General features: G+C 44.0%; 3 protein-coding genes across 3 annotated transcripts; 1 reads left to right on the plus strand and 2 right to left on the minus strand.

Moving 5' to 3' along the window:
* dnajb1a (DnaJ heat shock protein family (Hsp40) member B1a) lies at positions 1-3301 on the minus strand. The gene is made up of 3 exons (XM_083977307.1): positions 2671-3301; positions 985-1589; positions 1-277 (listed from the first exon to the last, which is right to left on the minus strand). Exons 1-3 carry the CDS (start codon positions 2879-2881, stop codon positions 47-49), a joined length of 1047 nt encoding a protein of 348 aa, XP_083833433.1. The 5' UTR covers positions 2882-3301; the 3' UTR covers positions 1-46.
* Positions 3302-5816: 2515 nt separating this feature from the next.
* On the plus strand, positions 5817-11587 carry tecra (trans-2,3-enoyl-CoA reductase a). The gene is made up of 11 exons (XM_083977524.1): positions 5817-6430; positions 7195-7246; positions 7347-7391; positions 7488-7591; positions 8801-8916; positions 9167-9272; positions 9388-9460; positions 9550-9593; positions 9715-9772; positions 9844-9932; positions 10210-11587. Exons 1-11 carry the CDS (start codon positions 6263-6265, stop codon positions 10381-10383), a joined length of 1029 nt encoding a protein of 342 aa, XP_083833650.1. The 5' UTR covers positions 5817-6262; the 3' UTR covers positions 10384-11587.
* Positions 11588-12120: 533 nt separating this feature from the next.
* samd1a (sterile alpha motif domain containing 1a) lies at positions 12121-21067 on the minus strand. The gene is made up of 7 exons (XM_083976850.1): positions 20635-21067; positions 17007-17361; positions 16484-16623; positions 16290-16350; positions 14405-14480; positions 13197-13311; positions 12121-12963 (listed from the first exon to the last, which is right to left on the minus strand). Exons 1-7 carry the CDS (start codon positions 21025-21027, stop codon positions 12817-12819), a joined length of 1287 nt encoding a protein of 428 aa, XP_083832976.1. The 5' UTR covers positions 21028-21067; the 3' UTR covers positions 12121-12816.
* Between the last annotated feature and the right edge of the window lie 1935 nt (positions 21068-23002).

The following is a 23002-nucleotide window of genomic DNA, read 5'->3' on the forward strand; positions in this document are numbered from 1 at the left end:
TTGCCTTATGTTTTTTGTTATGTTTTTTTGTGTCATCGTCTCATGGTCACGGTGGAAGGATCTGCTTGAGTGCGTCACGTGTGCTTTGGTCTAGTTTGTCAGGGAATTTCACAGTGAAGTCCAGGATCATGTCGCCCCTCTTTTCGGGGCACTTGGAAAGCGGCAGTCCTTCTCCGGCTATGCGCTTTTTCATTCCAGGTTTAACAACGTCTCTGGAGGTCACAGTGATGGTCCGGCCATCTAGTGTCCGGGCGTTGACAGTGCATCCACACAACGCCTGGAGAGATGGAGAGAGAGAGAGAGAATAGACAAGGTAAATGAGAGTGAGAAAGTTGTGATAATCAAATTCTTTGCTCAAAATGTTTCTGAAACAGTAAGTTAAGTTAAAAGGGATAGTTCACCCAAAATTGAAATTCCACTCATTATCTACTCACCCTCATGTCGACTAAGGGCTGGGAGAAGTTTCAGAGTTATCTGTGGCTTCTCTGAGTTACAGGGGGTCTCGGCATAGCAGTGCATGTCCATATAACGGTTGCAAATGGATACCAAAATTGTCTTCGTAACAAAAAGACACACCAAAAAACATCCAAATACCTCCATGCTGCTCGTATGTAATGTCCGTCTTGTATTGAAGCCCTGAAATGTGAAATTGTTCCGAAAAAAATTAAATAAGTCTATATTTCAAGCTTGTTTGTAGCGGAAGCTCCTCTTCCCGGTTCGGACGGACATTACACACGAGCAGTATGGAGGTATTTGGATGTTTTTTGGTGTCTTTTTGTTACGAAGACAGTTGGTATCCATTTGCAACCGTTATATGGACATGCACTGCTACGCCGAGACCCCCTGTAACTCAGAGAAGCCACGGAGAACCCTGAAACTTCTCCCAGCCCTTAGTCGACATGATGGTGAGTAGATAATGAGTGAAATTTTAATTTTGGGTGAACTATCCCTTTAAGTTAAGTCCTGATATCCTCGTTCACTTACTTCTCTGAGTGATATTTTTGCAGGGTAAATTATATCGGATCCTTCTCTTCTGAACACTGGGTGGGGTTTATCTTTGACCACAAACACCACATCTGCAGGAATGTTGGTGGGAGTCTCGTCCCCCTCCCTGGGGAAGGTGATTTTCGTCCCCTCCTTCCAGCCACGCTTGATGTCCACCGTTAAAATCTTGTCTTCGTTGCGCATGGTGCAGCCGTCCGGGTTGAGTCTCTTGCGGGAGATCTTCATCTTCTTGGTGCAACCCGAGTAAACCTCCTCGAGGCTCACCTTCAGCTCGTGCACCACGGGCGGATCCTTCTTCTTCTCGTGCGCTCTGCGGGGGCCTCCTGGGTGGGATTTAAAGGACCGCTGGAACCCGCCCATGCCGCCCATCCCTCCCATCCCTCCCATCCCTCCCATGCCGAACGCTGAGAAGGGGTCTTGGATGTCCATGTCGTCCTCCCCATTTTGCGCGAAGAAGTGATCGAACGGACCGCGGCCGCCGAAGAACTCGGCGAACATCGCGTGAGGGTCTCCATGGAAGGTGTAGTTGAAGCTTTGGCCGCTGTGTCCTCCACCTCCACCACCACCAGTTGAACCCTTTAATCCTAAACAGAAAAGACACAGAGAAACATCGCTGGGATCCTTAATATCATTTTCAATGTTGTTATATCTTGATATCAATATCACTGTATAATATCAACTATTATGATACAAAGAAAATAAAGTGCTTCGCCTCTGACAGAAAGATTATTAACACAATACTTTATTCGATATCTCTGAGAAAAAACAAACAAACACACACAAGCTGATAAATGGTTTTCCCTGACCCTTCAGACTTTTGGATTTCAATACAAACACCAGTATTAAAAATCCATTATGAGTTGAGCTCAAGTTAGAAATCAATAAACGTCTCTGTGGAACCACCAAAAGCTTTCACAAATGAAGCAATTAAATACTCAGCAGCACAGTGCTGAAATAATGGATCAGGGTGCAGAGTGTTTCCTCAATCATGTTTGTTTGCTGCTGTTTTCTTTTTAAAAAATCATTTATCAAACAATTACAGCATAATTATTAACATTTTGAAACAGAATATCACAAGTGCTAATAGTAACACCCATGCTTAATTTGACCAGTCATCTCCACAGAATTTCAATTTATAAACTGCTAATGAAAATATTAATGACTTGGCCATGATGCAAAGGAGGAAAGTTACAATTTATTTTTTTCAAGCTTTTAAACCTCCAAAAGTCAAATCTGTGTCAGGTCTCTGTCACAGCCCTGGAGGATAATCTGTGCCTTTCTGGACCTGTTCAACAGGATTCATAATCACTCCAGTGGCAGTCTGAAAGGTCAGGCAAGAACTAGTACTTTCCAGTAAATTCTCCAGCTAGCAGCTACTCCTATTGTACACACACAGACACACACACTACACACACCCCTCTTCATTGTGCGGTCACTGGGGTGTTAAAAAAAAAGAAAGAAAGATAACCAGACGCAGCAATGAGCGATTAGGAGGATGCACCACCAGATGCAACACATTCAGAGATTGCAATGCAAACCCAAAACTGAGGGGTTTGCTGAAAAATAAAAGTACAAAATAACAACCAGGAGTTGCACGAAAAGTAACAGTGAGTGACACAGGACGGTGCACACACACACAGAGAGAGAGTAGAGTTAGTGAGTTACCTTCTTCTCCAAAGCGATCATAGATGTCCTTCTTCTTGGCATCACTGAGGACATCATAGGCTTCTGCGATCTCCTTGAATTTATCCTCCGCTCCGGGAGACTTGTTCTTATCGGGATGGTAGCGCAGGGCCTGCTTTCTGTACGCCTTTTTTATCTCATCTTCGGACGCACCTTTGGCTATCCCTAACACTTTGTAGTAATCTTTACCCATTATTGTTACAATGACCGATTCACTGTCCTATACTCGGCTTTTATTTACAAAAGCATTATTCTCACAAGTCGTTTTCAGTTTCTGCTCGTTCACATCCAGTGTGTCCTGTCCTGTGCGGGACAGGTTACACACACACACACACACACACACACGCTCCTCCACACAGCTGTCACTGCGGCGGCTTGTAGCTGTAGCTGCGGCTCGGCTAGCTAACTTACCGTTAGCCTCTCACACTTTCTACTTTTTTTTTACTTTCTACTCGACGACAAGGGAATTAAATAAACTGGCTTAACTCTTTAACTTAATCCACATCGCCACTATTAACTTGTTCGTACAGGGAGTAACGTTATAGTGTCCTCCGGGCGATGCCGCCGCCGCCGCCGAGCTGCAAAACCAGGCGAGGAAACTTCTGGAAGAAGCTGCGGCTGCTGCTGCTGCTGCTGCTGCTGTGTGTCATCATCACTGCCGCGCCGAGAGCACTCACCCTCCGCTACTTCCGGTTTCCACCACACCGCCACCGCTCAGTGGTTTCCACACCGAGAAGAAGTGCTCACTCAGGTCTGTGTTTAAATTTTTTTTTTTTTTTTTTTAATTGCCAAGGAGAGGAGACGCATCTCTGATTGCGATAACTCCAGTCTGGTTGTGTAAAATAAAAGATAATTAAAGGGCAATATCAGCTGTCCGCTGCTGACCCATCTAATCAATTTTGATTCGATTCGAGTACGCATGCGCAAGTGCGTTGGCTCTTGCTTGCTGCGTTTAGGGCCGATACGGCAAAGCACAATCCACTATTCCATCACTAGATAGATACCGGTAGATAAACTTTATTCCAGACTCGGGGTCACTATATAAAAACACACAAGACAAAGATTTAACAAAATACAAAACAAAAAGAGCACAGTAAAAAGATAAATTCATACTTAAAAGGCATTTGTACCAGTGCCTCCATAGCTCAATGTATCTAGCCTGTGGCACTGTAGGCTACCCAATAATTATATTACCAAAACAATTTTATTGTCAGAATCATTTAAACGGCAGATGAACTTACACACGATGTTTCTCAGGACGGTTTGGAGTGCAGAAACAAACAATTCACTGGCACTATGCCATCTGGGCCTTTTATTTATTTTCAACAGTGTCACTCTTCCATCAACCTTTTAATTCTAATTTATTTACTTTACTTTAAGTGTATGTAGCCTACTTTCTTTTTTGTCTGTTATTTCTTATTTAGTGTTTGTTTTATTTCATTCCCTTATATCTTATGTTTTGTATAGGCCTCTGGATTTATTCTGTCTGTTCTTGTTGATTTTTTTTGTTTTTATTTTTGCAGAAGTGTAGGCTACTATTTGCCTTACTGGTACATTCACTTCTTTGCAATAAAGTTAGAAAAACTCAGAAAAACCCTATTCCCCGGGAAGGTGGTGTTCACATCTCCCCATGAACATCCAAGCACGAGTCTAAACAGTCTCTTTCTTGCTCGAAAAATAATAATAAAAAACTTAATGAAGTTAAAATAAATGAGCGAGCATGACGTGGCTTCACTGTGGCCCGTAGAAAAGCAATCTGAAAGTAAGAAAATTAAACTCAACAAAAACTAATGGACCAAAGTGCTCTATAGCGCCCACGGGAGGCGACATGGTGAAATAATGAATAAACAAAGTTATGACCAGGGTGAGATTGATGTAGCCTGTTGTTATGACTCAGGATGTCCACAAGTGCTGCAGGGGTGGGAAGGTTGACATCATCGTGTTTTTTAATCAAATCTATAAACTTAATCTTTTCATAACTTTCAGATTTAACATTCGAATTAGGCCTAAATCAAAAGCTCTGTGACACAGTTTCAGCAAAAACAGAACAAACATTTCTCTAAGATAAAACATGTTGGATTAATATCATGTAGCTAAAGCAAACAAATAATAAATAGCCTACAATGAATGACTAGAAATTATTCAGATCTGTTTTATACTTCAAACTTATCTGTGAATGTGCAAAAATTTACTTAATTAGCCCACATTTATATATTCTCTTAATGCCAAATATCTAAGCACAGCAGGAATGACAGGGTATTTTAAAGGCTCATGTACATTTCCACTGAAGAGTAAAAAGTCTGACCACAACACCCTGAGGATCACTGATCCCATGGAGCTCCATGTTATAGCATTCCCCTCATGTCAGATTTAAGGGTTACAAGCTCTGACACAGAAGCAGGTGCAGTTCAGCATATGTTTCAGATGTATTTATGCATGCACGTTAATGTTTCTGATAATCTGTATGAAAAAGGATTAGCATTAGCAGAGGTATTTTTGTCATGCAAGAGTAAAAAAGACGATCTCAGTGATAGCCTACCACTGCTCGGTGCCGGCTTGGGCTACCAGTTATAAATAGACCACAGAGTATAGATATGCAGTTGGCTGTGTGCAATGATTGAGTTGACCCTTTGCCATGATGAAAGGCATTTCTGATCTTCTCCCAATCAGCCTGTTCTACACCCTCCTCCTCCTCCTCTCACCACAAACCTTCCCCAAAGTATTTTGGAAGAGATGTTGCTCACTCAGCGCACAAACCTTGAACCACCACGCGCGGGCAACTGAAATAAACATGTTTGCCTTTGTTGTGGAGGTCAGGAAGGGAAAAGAATACCAGCCTCACAGGTGGTCTGGCCGGAGGGAGGGTGGTGGTGGTGAGAGGTGGGTGGGAGGTGTTGGCATGTGGAGGTCTTTCATCCCGTGGATCTGGCTTTTAATGGGGGCCCGTCAGTGTGTAACCAAGTGAGGAGCAGCAGAGTGGACAGGACAGGACAGGAGATGTGTCTTATAGGGTCTAATGAGAGCACACTGGCATCTGACACTGGGTAGGGCTGTATGTGGCTTCCCAAGGTTACCAAGCCCACTGCAGAGCAAATCAGGCGACTTATATTTAGCCTTGCAAATGGCGCTCTATGGATTATGTCTTAGGGCTCTCCAGTTTCGTCTTCGGTGCGTTTTGTTGCATGAGGGGCTTGCGGGTGGGGGTTGTGGATCATGAAGAGGCTGCCATTCAGGTGAGGAGCAGGTTCACTTCACGTTCGATCTCTCCTGCTGCTACCTTCTCACTGTCACTTTCCATCACACCATTCTGTCTGACATACATACATACACATACACATCCATCCTGGGGAGGGGGTGAAAGAAAGTGTTTATGGTCTCACATATTTCCGTCACTCTTCCTGTGGAACTGGAGTGCTATTCCGAGAGCCCAAAAGACACCGAAGAAGACACACTTCAGCTGGACTGTCACTTCTGTTGAGGGGAGAGCAGGGAGCTGCTGCGTTTGACCACCAGCGGAGGACACAGGACACAGATTATTTCAACAGGCTACTGAGGGGCAGGATCAAACGTTATCATGGATGTTCTGGCCTTAGAGGCGAAGACTGGGACTGGACCAGAACAGGAGAAGAAATCCACACCGAGGCCAAAACCAAAACCTCCCAAAAAGGCCAAAAGGACTGTTTATTTTGAGGTGGAGATCCTGGACAAAAAGACCAAGGAGAAACTCTTACTGCTGGATAAGGTGAGCGTCAGCGTCTCTGATTACACTCACCTTTTATATTGACCATAATGATTTTTAGAAGACTAACAATACCTTATGATCGTAGATATTGTAATCTTATACACAAGTCACAATAGCCCTTTATTCTCTGAGATTTCATGATTTTCTCACCTCCCAGTTTCAGGATTCAAACATAGTGTGTGTGTGTGTGCTAAAAGTAGCATGAGGAAAAAACACAGCTGATCACTTTGCAGTGATGTCAGAGGAAAACGTGTTTGTTTTAGCTCAGGAACCACAGAGTCATCACTGTCAGCAGAAGGGTAATTTTACAGATAATAATCTACTTCACACGCAGCCCTGGTCAAGTGCAGCCATTATCAGTTACGTTCCTATTGAGCGATGGGTGCTGTTAGGAGGTGAGAAATCCCTCTTCATCTGGCAGGAATTTTCTGTTCCAGCTAAAGTACGTGCCATGTGCCGCACCAGGGCCAACAGGCCGAGGCAGCCGGGCATACATATGATTAGCAGCTTGTGCAAATGCTCAGAGTCGTGTCAAAAAACGAGAGGGATCGTGTTGCAGATGAAAGTGGCTCAATGTGAGTCTGACAAATTCCAAAACAAATGAAAACTTCTGCTGGAAAGCGTGCACTACTGGTGACTTATGTGTTTGTATTTTTAGTTCCCGGCATCTTGTGGATTGACTTGTAAATGTCAGTGTGGGAGTCTTCTGTTGCTGAGTTGGCTTTTTTTTTTTTCTTTTTTTCTTTTTTACAATTTGTTTTCAGGTGGAGCCAACTGCCACTATTTTGGATATTAAAGCGTTGTTTCATAAGTCATGTAAGTAACTCTTAGGAATTTAGACAGTCATTGTTATTCAAAATGAAAGCCAATTAAACCAAATGAAACCCATAAGTAAAGTCCTTCTCAATTTTGACAGATCCAAAATGGTATCCTGCCAGACAGTGCCTGCGTTTGGATCCCAGTATGTGCAATTTTCACCTTAACTCTCTTCAGTGACAATAACCTGGTTCATTGATAATCTGTCATGTTGTCTGGTCTCATGTGTCGTGTTCTTCAGAGGCCAATCCTCTCAGGGATGAGGACATTCTCCAGACACTTCCTGTGGGCACCACAGCCAGCTTTTACTTCACCGACCTGGGACCCCAGCTCACATGGGGAACCGTGAGTACAGTTTATTTTAGGACCTTTAGAGTGTTACATGTTAAAGCTGATGTTTGACATTACTGTGAGCTATTTTCTAAATATACTATCAGTGTTTTAGATTTATTCACACCTCACTTTGGTATCCGGCAGCGGTACAGATCCACTGGGCCTTGCCAAGATCTGAGTGTGGTAAATCAGTTTTGATAGAGGACGCCTCGGCATTCAAGATTCAATCCTCTAAACATCAACAATTACATTGCAAGAAACTGTGATTACCCATGGTCCTCCTGTTTTGCATGTTTGCTTTCTGGGTATGATCTGGCTACAACAAACTAGCTCAGTGTTTTTTTTGTTTGTTTTTATTATCAGATGACTGGCAGGGAAAGAGGATTGCCTTTCAAAATGCTCTGCGGAGTGTGATTTGCATTCAGAGGATTAAAAGCATGCAAAACCACTGGTATGGTCTTTGAGTTTGGATCCAAGTACATGTGCTTGTGTTCTTAAATATAAACACACGCTCTCTCACCCACTCAATAACTCTTGAATATAAATGTCGTTGCACTGTGACAGATAGAGGTGATTTGCAGCGGTTCGTTTTTCTCCCACCTCCCGCTCGGCCTGTCCTCTGTCTCAGGATATCTAATCTCGTGGCCCCATTTCTCCCCAAGGTGTTTATCCCCATGACCTCTCACTTGCCTTTCACTACCTCTCTCCGCATACCCTGTCCTTACCAACCCTGACAGAACCCCCCCCTCCCCTCTGCCAGGCTTTATGCCAGTGTGGGGGGCAGAGGAGGGGGGCATAAAGGCATCCCAGCTGAGATCACCAGTAGCTATTGGTCAGGCACGCTGAGCAGGGGTCTCTGCTCACTGTGCTGATTCAGGGATCGATTTCACTGTCAACTGCGGCTTCACTCGATCGCATCATTTGTGCAAAGCTGGTATTACAATCCGTCTTGGTTTCTCATTCGCTCCACTGACACATCTTCAAAAGTATTATTGCTTCACTCACCGGTTGTCAGTGCTTAAGAGAGGCAGTTAAACAGTTAGATACTGGTGCCAGTTGGATGCTCTAGAGCTCTAGAGCTCTAGACTATGGGAATTTCACTGGTTATTGTATTTACCATTTGAAAGTTTTGCACGTCTCATGCATCTGGCTGCAAATCAAGAAAAAAAAAAGAAAAACATGATTTAAAGCCCTTTGTGTATTTCTCTTTGCTCGCTCCAGGTGTTCCTGTCAGAGTGTGTAGGTCCACTGGTCATCTATTTAATGTTCTACTTCCGCCTCCCCTTCATCTACTCCCCGAAGTATGACTTCACCAGCAGCAAGCAGTGGGTCGTACAGTGAGTGTCAGCTTGCAGGGATCTGTTTGCGATGTGGCTGCAGTGTGAATCACACAATCCAAGGCTTTGCACAGATGCCCCGCACCTCTCTCCTCCTGTCCACCCCTCAACATGACAAACAGTTGTGCAGCTTATTCTGCTGCTGTGTTGATACTGAGTCAGAGGCCAAGTGTAATGGCCACCCAGAGGGGGCAATGTATGAATCACAGCTAAATGTCTAAGTGTGTTTTGTGTGTGTTTCTTGTTGCAGTTTGGCCTGCATGTGTCACTCCTTTCACTACGCAAAGAGGATTTTGGAGACACTGTTTGTCCATCGTATCTCCCACGGGACCATGCCTCTCAGAAACATATTTAAGGTGAGTGCGTTGCATACTTTGACCTTCTGGACACGGTATTCGTCATTTGTCATTCTCAGAAATCTAAATCAAACGCACGCGCGACCTTATTGTGACAGCCCACTTTCTATTCCAGAACTGTGGCTATTACTGGTGCTCTGCTGCTTGGATGGCATACTACATTAACCACCCTCTCTACACCCCACCCTGTAAGTGCTGACCACTGCAATTCTCTCTTTAACTCATCAGTTGCAGTCAGTCTCCATCTTAATCTGTTTTTCTTTGAAAACATCAACAGTTTACGGGCAGCAGCAAATCAATATAGGACTTTACATCTTCTTGGTGAGTTTGAGATATGCACAAGTTGTATTCTGCTGACTCGGTCAGTAAAATACTTTTCTATATATACCATATATTAAGATATCTTATGGATGCTCACCTTTGGATGTCTTTACTCTCACAGTTCTGCCAATTGGGGAATTTTTCCATCCATATTGCTCTTCGTAACCTCAAACCTCCAGGTGAGCGTTTTGGAACAGTGATAGATGGTGTTTCTGAGCAAAGTTTCACTGCTGTTTCTCTTTCATCTCAGGTTCGAAAACCAAGAAGATCCCTTACCCAACGAAAAATCCATTCACATGGATTTTTTGGCTGGTGTCTTGTCCCAACTACACATATGAGGTGAGCAGAAAACACAAACACAAACACACTCATACACAGTTTTAGATTTGTTTAAAAAACATGTTCTAATAAAGATTTAACCAAAGGTGAAGGGACATATTATGAATAAATGATTATTTTATTTATTGTTTTGTCAATAATTTGTATTTATGAATACAAATCTGTTGGGTTAGAGTCAGAAATGAAAAGATGCACTTTTGCTGCCATCTACTGGTGACACTGAAGTCCTCCAATCCCTCAATGTGTGTGTGTGTGTGTGTGTGTGTTCCTTTCACAGGTGGGCTCCTGGATCGGCTTCACGGTGATGACCCAGTGTGTGCCGGTGGCTTTCTTCACTGTGGTCGCCTTCATCCAGATGACTGTGTGGGCCAGAGGCAAACACCGAAGCTATTTAAAGGAGTTCAGAGATTATCCAACCCTCCGTGCCTCCATTCTCCCCTTCATCCTGTAGAGCCCGGCAGTGCTACACACATCCAACCCCTCACTGAGTGGGTAACCTTTTTTTTTTCAAGGGCCCCTCCATCCATCTGGATGTCAGTGTGAGTGTGCGCTGAGGTTGACAGCATGGATACGTTTTGGTCATATGGAGTCCCTTTGACATTTTTCTTGCATATCAAAGGAGTGGCAGTTACAGGACTGGTGGATGCAGGACTGATACTGGCAAGGGAAGCCTTCAGAGTGAAATACAGCAAAGTCTTAATTCAACGTTGTATATGATCTTGAGGAGAAAGTTGAAAAAATGTTCTTTTTATTGTGCTACTTTCATAAGATGTAAAATATTCAATGTAGAGTCTTTAAAAATTTAAATATTTTCATAGCTTTTGGCAGACTCGTGAGTGAAGCCACCCACAGAGCTGGGAAATAAAGAGGCTAATCTGCATTGTCAAGGTATGCAGCCTGGAGCTGACAACTGTGCAGCCTCATTCAGCTCACGACTGATCTGACTGATCCAGGTGACCTTTGTTCTACGGTGGCGCTATAAGATCTGGATCGGAAATCGTTTTCCGATTCCCATGTTTTCCACCACGGGTGAGAAGAACTCTTTTGTTTTTGCCTTTAAATGGATCGAGGGTATTTTTGGCACAGGGAAAATAATAGAGGGAAAACTGCATGCACAGATATGCGTCCTATAAAAAAGAATACACCTCTTATTTACACAAAGATGATTGTACCGCAGAAGGGTTTCCTCTGAAAAAGCCAAAAGACCAAGTTTCAGTCATCAAACCATTATCATTGTGTTTTTGTACATTTTTGTGCAGTCAATGCTTTTTCCAATCCGACAATTTATGCTGTGACAAAACAAGTAGGAATATGTTTGGTGCTTAAAAAGATTGGATACAGGACATCGGCAAAACACAAAAAGACAAGTTAATTCATCATTACTATTCCATTTTCACCAAACGTGTATTTCACAGAAGGCTGCGTCAACTAAACCTTCAGAGTAATTGGGGGATTTTGGTGTTATTGAAAATACTCCTGCTGCAATCTTCATGTGTGAGGAGAGCGTTCAGTCTCGAGCAGGAATTTTTACCTGCGGCGCAAAGTTTGTTTACAATATTTGAGTGTGAAAGGGCCACCAGGGACCGTCCTGCTGAAACAACTGCTTTTAGGATTAACTGTTGATACGAAGATAATAAACTGTGTCACAAAAACAAGCGGCTGAACAGAGAGACACGAGCTTTATTTGTGACTCTGGAAGAAGTGTCAGTGTTACAGATAAAAAGGGGGGAGGAGATACATTGCAGATGTAGACTACATCATATGGAATGTTACAATTCAAGTGGCTGGCTTGGATCGAAAAACACGGAAAAAACAAGACAAAATTATAAATGGATGACAACATAAAATATTGCATTTGATCAACATATCCGCTCTGTAAACAGGCACTGAGCAGCTGGATTGAATTTAAAACAAATATATTCATTATCACAATGACATTACTTTATTTTGCTTATGTATAAAAGCAAATTCCACCAGGCTGCACATTTTCTGGTCATGTCGTTCTGAAATTGTTCCCCAGAATGCAACTGTGTTAAGTTGGCCCAAACAAGATAAAACAAAAAGAAAAAAACAACAACACACATACACACTATATTGCCTTGCCAGCAAGTAGTAGTATATCATATTGGTTATACTATCTCAGTGTTACAGACACTGAGGATATAATCCAACATCAGCAGCTATTGGTGACATGATAAGTCAGGAATCAGACTGTTGGCTTTGGATGCAGATATGTAGATAGTCTGACTTCCCCAGCACTTTGATGACATTTAAATTAACTCATTTTATGAGTAAAAGGAAAAACACACAACAGGTGTGCTTTGTGTTATTATCTGTGTGAGTTACAAACCTGTTTCTAGATTGACAGAAAGTGCTCTGGTAGGTAGAGGGAGGACACCAGGAGGGATTTAAGAACTGCAACAAACCAACATTTTCTTGTGGACCCCAAAAATTGTGACAAGACTTTGCTACAGGACTATGCAGCCTGGTCTGTGTGACTATAGTAGCCCATAGGTGGTGCACTTGGTGCAAAGTTGAGTCCTCGTCTCTGGCTGCATTACCCATCTTTTACTCCTGCAGAGAGGTCACTGCTCCTCCACTTTACAGCACGCTCCGAGTGGAGCAGTCTCTTCAGTTCACACATGGGAGAAATGACAAGTACTTGAAAACCAAAGACCGTAATGAGAGGTAGGATGACTGTCTTTCAGTTTCTGGTCATTCTCACAGTGAAAGTTCATTCCACCGCAGCCTTTCCCCCTCCACTCACCCTCTACATATTCTGTATATGAAGGTGGGTGGTAGGATCCAGATGGAAGAGGGCACTGCATGCATGTTTGGGTCAATGCAGCATTTTTTCATTCTGCCACGTGAACCCCCCCACACCTCAGAGGTCTTCATATTCCAGGAAGTGGGTCCTCTGCAGCACCTTTACGTGGCGCTCGTAGATTTTGAGGGCGGGGCCCAGTCGGATGGACAAACCGGTCAACACATCACTGCGCTGCATAAGTAGAAGGGACTTCCCATCTATTTCCTGTTGGTGAGAGAAAGAAAATGCGTCTCAGTTAAGTGCCACACTTCAGTTTCTAAAGGGCTGTTCAATGTTTCTTATGAATACTATTAGCTACTAAACCCCTGATATCATGTGGAGGTGTATTTTCCCCAATCACCTGCCTCAAACTATGCTTAAGTTGATGGGATGTTATTGTTTGGATCTTAGCATACATGTGGCGCCCTCTGTGGCCAGCTGGTGGTTGGTGCACTAACCTGCGTCCGAAACGCCACCGCCTGCTCTGGGAAGCCTGCAGCTGAGAAGTAACTGGCCACATCTGCCACTGTCCACTGCAACAGGTTCTGGCTCATCTTCTCCTTCTTCACAGAGCTAAAATAATAAAAACAACGACCACACAACAGCGTTCAGTCAGCACATTATTTCTAACTTCAACATCTTATAATTTAATCATTTAAAGACTGTGTCAAGTGAAATCTGAGATTTTATTGGAAACATGAAATAATGTGTGTAATCAGTATGGTTGCTGAAAACAAGTGGAAAAAAATCGTAAATATACTACTATTCTACTGAACTGTAGAGTTTGAGGGCAAAACTGTTTCTGAGGACACAGATTTCTCAGCTTTTTTGGGCGGGACTAAGAGGATGCCAAATGATGTTATTAAGCGTCCAGCTAGCTGTGACCCCACCCCTTACGGCTTGACTCCAGCACCATTTAAGCACTAATGCGCATAGAAAACTTAGCAGCGGATACAAACTTAGCAGTCGAGGAAAGGACACACAGCCTGGGTGAGGCGGTGGAGCGTTGGGCCCATAGCTGACCACCACTAGCAACAGGAGCCTTGAGGGCTATGCCGTGACGATTATGAGGGCCGCCGCCATCAGGGAGTCTCCGCTAGCCCTGATAGCTGCACCATCGGGGCTGGTGGAGCCGTCAACAGGCCCCGCTAGCCCTGATAGCTGCTAAGTCGCACTATCAGGGCTAGTGGAGACTCCCGTGCTAATGGTGGCGGCTCGAGCGCCTCACTCAGACTGTATTTACTTTTTTTTCGCTGCTAAGTGTGTGTATCCAAAACATTCAGAATCAGAGCTGGACTCAGTCTCTGCTTGGGTATGATGTGACAGTTAGCATTAATGTTGGGTGGTATTTGATTGACAGTTGAAATTTGACGAAGCTTGGCAAATGGGCGGGGCTTCAGTCCCTGCAGCAGACACGCCCCCAGCTTCCAGAGCTGAGAGAACGACTTGATTTTGTCATGAAAACCTAATTTCACATACTAAATAAAATTTTCTAGCATTCAAATTTGGAATGATGGTTTATAAGACATATGTCTGTGATGTGATTAATAAATGAATCTAGTTTCACTTTACACAGACTTCAAAGCACTGTCCCTCAGAAATTAGTAGTCATCAAGGTAAAGTAATGCTATTAATGTAAAGACTTGTTGAATGACAAGATACTCACATGTCATCCACTTTCCCACCGATCAGAAGACCATCCTCAGTAAAGGGCAATATATCGATCTTCTTTTTCAATGTACCTGTAACCAGAATGAAAGAAAATATTAAATATGAAAAATGTATGACAATAAAAGCATTGAATTAATGGATATTATAACAAGCTCTAGGGGAAAATCTTAATTACTGACTGTATTTCTTTAAGGATCATAATACCGAGTTGATTTCACTTTGTATGACAGTGACAGTTTGAGAGAGAAACACATCAGTATTCTGCCTGGCCCAACAGAGAGAGCGAGAGAGAGAACATAACGGTGCTTTCCAGGGAACATTACTATTTCCTTGCTGTCTGAGTCCTCTGCACTTGTTAGTTCTCACAGCAATATCCATCCATTTGTATTTGTCATAACAATATGACACATGCAACGACCAGCGCCACAGCCACATGTCTATCCAGAGGTCTCACATCATTCATAAAACATCATAAAAACACAACCTACTCCAATGCACCCCCCCCCCCCCCCAAAAAAAAAGGGGGTGCCCAATTCATAAGACTCAGTGTGAGAGCAAAGAGGAGGATTAATTTTTGCCAAATCAACACATTTGGTAAATACTGCATTAAAAACAAATAATCTTTTCTGAGTTCCATATCAGCCGCCTCTCTACCGCGACACTCACTGGTGTGATGTTGAACAAACAGCAGCAGAGTTCTGATAAAATGGAAATGATGCTTTTCCCGTGGCACCGATATTCCACAGTGAGACCTCTAACTGTCACGGCACACTATGTTTTTCTATTAGACTTTGTTCACGGTTCAGAACAGTGACGGTACAGCGGCTGAGTATTAATACAGCAGCCTTACTCTAGTCCACCCGTCCACTTTCACAGACAGGATGCTGCCAGGACTCTTTCTCATACATGTAACACATTACAAGCATGAAAACCACCATTTGTATTATAACATGGGGATTCGTCTCAACCAAACTACATCTTCATGGATAAAGCAAACAGACACATGGATCCTGTGTGCAGTGGTGAAAATGTGATGTTTCTTTCTGTTATGCTGCACAAGTCATTCAGTCTCTTGTTAATGTCTCACCAAGGAGGGAAAATCTATAACCACTTCACTTGGTATTAAAGTTAGCATTGTTTCATTTCAGACTCAACAAAGAAACAAATTCTGCAGACCTCCACCTCCAAACACAACAAATAGTTATGACTGTCAAACAAACCAGGTAGAGGAGACCAAGTAGGTATCAACCCCTGAATCTGTGAGGTGGTGCATGGAAAATGTATGTATGACTTCATCAAGTCAGTATCAAACAAATATTTACCAATATAAACTGACCCATTCACAATTATTGAGTATCATCTGTAGGGATACATATAGTATGTTCAACCAAGCAGCTCTAAAAGACAAGTAGCTCCAGAACCCCTCTGCAGCTTTCTGTTCGTCATACTAGTGATTCTTTTTGACTGGATATCAAGATGCATCAGCTTCAAGACTGAATAAAACTGTATCAAGTCTGCAGATTTCCACCTCTACAAGCCACTGGCTGTAATGGTGCAGCGCTGCACGAGGGCAGCATGTTTAAAGTGACGACTCTTCGCAATACGAGTGAGCACCACCTGGATGGATCCGAGCGGGAGACAAGTTTGTGAAGCATTCGAAAAATCTTGAGTGAGCCTCCAGGCACCCCTGCTACAAACACTAACCAGGATGGTCTTTTAAACATAAACAATCACCAGATAATACCTTTAACATGTGTGTGTGTGTGTGTTTTTATATTGGAAACCATTTTCTAGAATGAGAGAGCGTCTGTTTTTTGCAGAACAGATGGGAGACTACACAGCATCTTTATAAAATAACAATGGGAGGCTATGTAACTCACAGTTTTCAGGTGGCAGAGACAGTGTCTGTGGTCTTCCGTCGACTACATTCTTGGTTTCATCCTGTTGCCCAAACAAAACACAACGACAACAAATAAAAACATGAAAATGTCAGGTAGAAAGCAGCGGGGATCAAAGCGTGAGAGGCATACAGGTTGGTGCCGTTTGTCACCAAAGGGAAAAACGGGCCAATTACCGGTCGCACTGCATAGTCTGGTACCAACTGGTCAGACGAAAGGCTGCTATCCTCCACCTTGCCTCCATCTTCTTTCTTCACATTGTTCTTTAAAGCACAGGGGCTGCTGGTTACAGAGTTGTTTGCTGGCTTTGTGACTGCTGCAAACAGAGAGTGAAACATTTCAAAGTCAGGTATTAAACTCATCCATACTGATTTAAATTCACCTGAATGATTACTTTACATGTTTTTGACATTCGCTCTTTAAACCTCAATAACTAATGCAAACAAGCCAATGGATTATTGCCTTCTAATTGCAGGAAGGTGCTGCTAAGCTTCGGAAATGCTTTATTTTCTCCAACATCAGTGTGTCTAGCATACATTAACTGAGGCACGTCTACTGTCAACCCAACAATTAATTATCCCGACTCCCGTCCCTATCTCATATCCAGAGGACTGTGCATACAGCATGCACATAAAACAATATTGTAGAGCTCCATAATGCCCCGTGTGCATATTAGGCTGTGTCTAGCAGTGTGAATACCTTTGTCTCTCTGCATTCCTGGGTGCTGGCGCTCCGTTGGGCAGACAGCAGAATCATAAGCCCAGTCATTGTGTGCGAGGGCCCTGGGGCTGGAGGGGGGCAAGGAGCTGGGCCTCTCACCAGCTTTCTGGAAAGAGACCGAGTCCAACCCCGAGCCAGGGCTGCAGCCAGGGCCCGGGCCAGGCCGAGCGCCAGAGGGAGAGCAGGGGGCAGAGGCGGCTCGTGCGGAGGCACAGTGCACCACAGCATCTTCATACGTGCGGGGTGGAGAGGGGCCGTCCTGCCCATCCCGGCTCTCGTCGGCCCCCTCCTCATCTGCATTACTGTCTGTGTCCATAGCCATGGAGGTGTCAGCCTGCAAAAACAGAAGCATATAATTTCATCCCACCGCATGAACTATGAGATAATTACATGATGTATGATTTAAAACCATCAAAAGGTGGGTGCAGAATTAAACAAACATACATCAAGTATGCCTTTATCTTAGCTGGGACCCCTGGAGAGTGAGCTTCTGGTGTGTATGAGCAAGACTGAATTCAGTGGCTGATTTTTTTTATATATAAAGATTTAAGTTCAAAATTGAACAGAAACTTCAAAAAAAAAGAAAAAGAAAGAAAAGGGCCGGTGCATCCCGAGGAGGGTACAAGAGGTTGTTGTCATAACTGAGCGCTAATTGCAGGCTGAACGTGTCACGTGAAAAACACGCTCGTACAGATGTCGCAATTTGACCGCTATGGTGGTAAATTATTGCCTTTGGATGCCTCCGTCCCTTTCCGCGGTGCAGTGTGTGTGTGTGTGTGTGTGTGTACTCCGCAGACAGTCTGACTGAGAGCCTTTGCCTGCTCGCCACCTCCAAATGAGCTGCCACGGGATTCAACAATAGCAGGGCTGTACTGTATAACGTTATCAGGCGGCGTACTACTAGTTTCAACGTTACGCACTCGATCCTTTTGTTAGAGGGTTTCTTTTTTTTTTTCACTGTCGACGGCGCCCTGAGTGAAAAATTACCTTGTGTGTGTGCGACTGCGTGTCCAAGACCCAGCAGTCGAGCACAAGAGCGCACTAAAGCCCGCCCCGCTCCTGACTGAGAGAGAGAGAGAGAGGAGCCGCTTGTAAGGCATTCACCCCATCGCGCTGCGTTTCACATAACTTTCACCGAGACACGGTCGCAAAAGAAAAGACACGCACGCACACACGCAGCCCAACCCCGGAGGATCTCAATCCATCATGATCCTCCTCATCTCGGTTCACACAAACACAAACACAAACACAACACAACGCAACACACTGTAGCCGGTATTTGCTCGGTGCGCCCGGTCTTTAGAGAGAGCTGCCTGGGCCTCACGACTGATCATTGTAACACACGACCAGAGCCGATGGGAGGCGTTTTTCTTTTCTTTTCTTTTTTTTTTCTCTCCCTCAAATTTCCTCCAAAGTGCGCATGGAGTTGTGGAGCCGCGGTAAAAGACCTCGCCATTGTGTCTACACTACAGTGCTGCTCTTTTACCGGAGCGCTTCCCGGGGCTGAGCCGAGCCGCGGCAAAGCAGATCGCAAAAAAAAAAAAGAAAACACACACAAGCTTTAACTCGACAGGAAGATGAACGCAGCACAGAGAGCAGCACCACCCGCTTCGATTATAGTCCACTTTGACTTTGCACCGGGTCAACGATTTGTAGTAAAAAAAAAAAAAAAAAAAGAGACGGAACAGAAAGAGTAAAGCAAAATGAGTCCTTTATCGGACACGTCACTGTCTACATTTGACCCTCATAGTCGGTTTAAAAGCTGCTGGATAATAACAAGCGGTCGCTCCAAAGTAACCGAGCGTCCGCTTTTTTTTGTAGCGACACACACACACATACACACGCCTTTCAGTGAGGGAACAAAGTCAATTTGATCGCAGCTTAACCCAAATCGGACACAGGCGCATCCGCCATCTAGTAGGTATAAGAGCTGCTGCTGCTGCTGCTGCTGCTGGACGGACAGTTTGCGGTCGCTTTACGTTACTTCAGCTCTCACGCGCTTTTACCGGCTCCTGTGTCTCATTACTTTGCAGCACTACGACGACCCATCGTAAAAAAAATAAAATAAAAAAAATACTGACAACTAGCCTAAACAGTGGACAGGACACACACACGGGGAAGGAAAGCAAACCGCTGCTGCTGCTGCACGGGACACAAGAGAAAGAGAGAGAGAGGCCATAACAAAAACAGCTAACAGCACCAAGCATTAGACGTGACCGGGCTTGGCTGGCTCCGTGTCCGACAATGGATCCAGGGGTTTTGACTTTATGCACTGCGTCGGCAATCGCACATCGCTCGAGAAACAGGCGCAGTTTGCACAAATGAACTGGATGTGCGATCACCGGAGGAACTTTGGCATCGATAATGATCGATTTGCTCGCTGTTTGACGGGGCGAAACATAGTGATGGGCTTATTTTTTAAAGTCCAGACGGGAAGGAGGAAGGGGTGGGGGGGAGTGGGGGGTTACATCTCGTCACGGGCGGGCAGATGATAGGTACATGTAGCCTATGTCTAGGCATGGTTCTGGTGACATTTACACTGTCGCCTCGGATGGCTGCTAAGAAAATAACACAATCAACAACAACAACCCAACAATGTCCCAGCAGTCCCCCCATCAGGCTCCTGCTACATCCGCGGTGTTTGAGACTTTTTTTTCCTCCCCCCACCTCTTCACCCACTCCCACATCGACAAGTACCTGAAAATGGAAACACGTCTTTCCAGCCGCGGGCTTTCATAATAAAACCATCATTAACAAAAAGCGAAGCGCGATGCTCTTATTTTGGAAAGCACCTCAGCCCCACTTCCGGTGTCAGACTCCTCGTTTCTCGTGAGTTTGACACCGAGAGCCCCCTCGCTCCCTCCCTCCCTCCCCACCTCCTCCTCCTCCTCCCTCCTCCCTCTTCGCTCAACGCCGAGTTTGGGGCTTGAAAAGCGCTTTCTGCTGCTGATAATGGAGGCTCGGTCGGGGCTGTTGCGGGCGGACAGGACGGTGCAACTTTTCAACGTCTTCCGCTCGGCTCGACTCGTCCGCGCATCGGCCGTTGAAAGAGTTCTTTTTTTTTTAAATTTTAAATCTCTCTTCGCGTTCTCTCCAACCGGCGGCTCACGTTACGTCAAATATGCCACCACACTCCGAGGAGTAGACACGCGCACCTTCTGTTTTTTCTTTCTCTCCTTTTCTTCTTCTTCTTCTTCTTCCTCCACCTCTCGGCACACAGCGCTCATGCGAGGTCCAACAACCGCCGCTCCCCGTCTGCGGCAGTTTTTTTTTTTTTTTTTTTTTTTGGGTGCACTTGCAAATCACTCCCCTCTCACCACCTCCACCACCACCACCACTCCCCGTGTACAAGACACTCAACAACAACAAAAAAAAACACGTTTATAATAATAATGGCAAGCCACACAGCCACAGCCCGCAACGTGTTTCTTCCTTTCTTTCTTTCTTCTCCTTTTCTTTTCTTTTACCTCCACCTGTTAATTTGCTATGACGTGATGTGACAATGAGATGAGAGCTCGTTAAATTAAAACATGTCTCCCCCCCCTCTCCCTCTCCCTCTCCTCCCTCTCCCCCAGCATCAACCTCCTCCACCACCACCACCACATACCTCCAAATCCAAATCCAAATCGTTGCTCAGGTCGGAATGACTGGCTTCTTCCACCGCCGCGCTCCTTCTCGCAGCAGCAGAAGCAGCGGCAGCAGCAGCACCAGCAGCAGAAGAAGCAGGAGCAGACGTCGTTACTAACGTTACATCGTCTTTTTTTCTGCTTCTCCGCTGAACCTTGGCGGCGTTTCGGTACGAGATAGAGCCCTTGTAGTTAACTTTCAACACGGTCTGTTCCTGGATCAGTTTCTCCAGTTCTGCGCAGGTTCGGTCGGGTTCGGACCCGTGTCGTCTCCGGACCATTCGGCAAATCCTCTCCAAGTCCGGCCGGGCTTTCCGCGACCGCAGCGAGTCGATAGTGTCCAGGATCCACTCGCGGTACTTGGATTCAGACATCTTTTTTTTTTCTTCTTTTTTTTTTGCTCGGTTGCTTCGTTTGTTTGTTTTTTTCCTCTTTTTTTCTTCCCCCCTTTCCTCACCTTTAGTGCGTCAACCTTGCACGTTTGCACGGCGTTTTTTCGTGAGCCGCGGTTCGAGCCCAACTGAGAAGCGGAAACCTCGCTGAACGCCTCCTGCGTTTGCGTGTGCGCTTAAGGTGGACCGACGTGTTTCTCAGCGAAAAGTTTCACTTGAGAGGGGTTGTTTTAAGGTGGAATTGGCAGTCCTGGCTGGACGGGGAGCGTGTGCGCGCGCACTTGGCCCCATGTGCGTCCCTAATGGATGCTTAAGGTGGTATTTTACATAAAATGAAAGTAGTGGAGCTAGTACGAACGAACATCTGGGCTCAACACTTGATGAAGTAACTGAGGCTAGTTCGCATGTGGTCTATTTTTATGTAGTTTTACAAATCACAGCCCATGTGCTTCCCCAATCTAAGATTAAACTGAGGAAGAATGAATTAATCACATAGTCAAGAAGTATTAGGCTAACATAGATTATTTAGAGAAACAGCATACTGCTTTAATGAATACAATTCAAAAAACGTCGCTGTTGATTGTGCATTTTAAATCTGGGGTCTTCTTCTCAAATTGAACCATTTGCTATCTTGGTTACACATTCTTTAAACTAAAATATATGAACCTGCAGTGATTAGCCTACTAAATGAAGGACCCAAAGCAGCGGTTTACATTGTACAGCTGTAGGCTACTGTATGTAAATAATTGTTTGGGGATGCTGTTATTATAATAATTGTATTATTATTACCCCACCTTCTCAATTATCAACTGTGAAAACAGGTTATACTTATATATTGACTTTTCAAGTGTATGTAAATATATCAGTAATGTATGCAGTCCAGAGATTAGTGGGCCTTTTAAGAATCTGCCTTAATATGCTTCAACATTTCATTACATCTTTCTTTGATTGCTTTACTCATTTGTATCCTTTTTATGTCTCGTTCATTGTTAATTTGTTTTTATCAATTAATTACTTAATCCTTCAATGGGTCTATTTTTTATGTGGTCTGTCACTTTATCTTAATTGCTTTGGAACCATCTGGGTCCTTCACATACAAGTGATGCAGATTGATGCAATCCTCAAAAAGAGTGCTCCGAGGGTGTACATACATTTGGAGAGAGGGTGCTGAAAAGCTGGCTGGTAATTGATCCTGTACTGTGACAGGATGAACATAACACTGCATTATTCAATCGCACCTGCCAGCCTCTTAAAACATTCACAATAACAGTCAGGACAGTGAAAATAACACCTACCAACAATTTTGCTCCTTTATCTCCACCATGGGAGCGACCTGAAACTGCAACTATCACCATTCATGTTTTCATTTACAGTGAAAAAAAGAAAAACATGTTTGAGTGTGACATCATGCAGGGTAAAGTCGGAATTTATATAGAACTCAGACATATTAGTCTTAACAAGTAAAACTTTATTGGAATGATACATTTTGCAAAATATTACTTTATGTATATTTTTTTAACATATTCATTGTGTTCTAAGGGTATCTGTCAAGTTCTCCAGAGGCTAAGATAGTTAAGACTGTCAAAGGCAAGGATATACAGTATTGTTTCCCAAAAGGTACAATAGACTACACAATCACTGTACCCAGGTCATGAGGAAAAGATTAATGTTCTGTTTTTGCAATTTTTTTTCTCTTTTTTTTTGAAAATACAATTAGAAAATATGAACGCAAAACATCTCAGATGTAAAAAGTGTTATGTCTGAATGAAGAGTGTGAAAACTTGATGAAAATAGAAGGCAAACACAGGAAAAACTCAAAACGAGCACAGATCAGTTGATAGTGTTTAGCTGATAGAAAAAGAATTAGACAGTTGACAACAAGTTTTGGATGGGAAGCAAAAAAACAAAAACAAAAGCATTGTGACGGCCTTATAGTGTCTGTAGTGGACCAAATGGC

Source organism: Trachurus trachurus (genome assembly GCF_905171665.1).
Source record: "Trachurus trachurus genome assembly, chromosome: 8".
Classification (NCBI taxonomy): domain Eukaryota; kingdom Metazoa; phylum Chordata; class Actinopteri; order Carangiformes; family Carangidae; genus Trachurus; species Trachurus trachurus.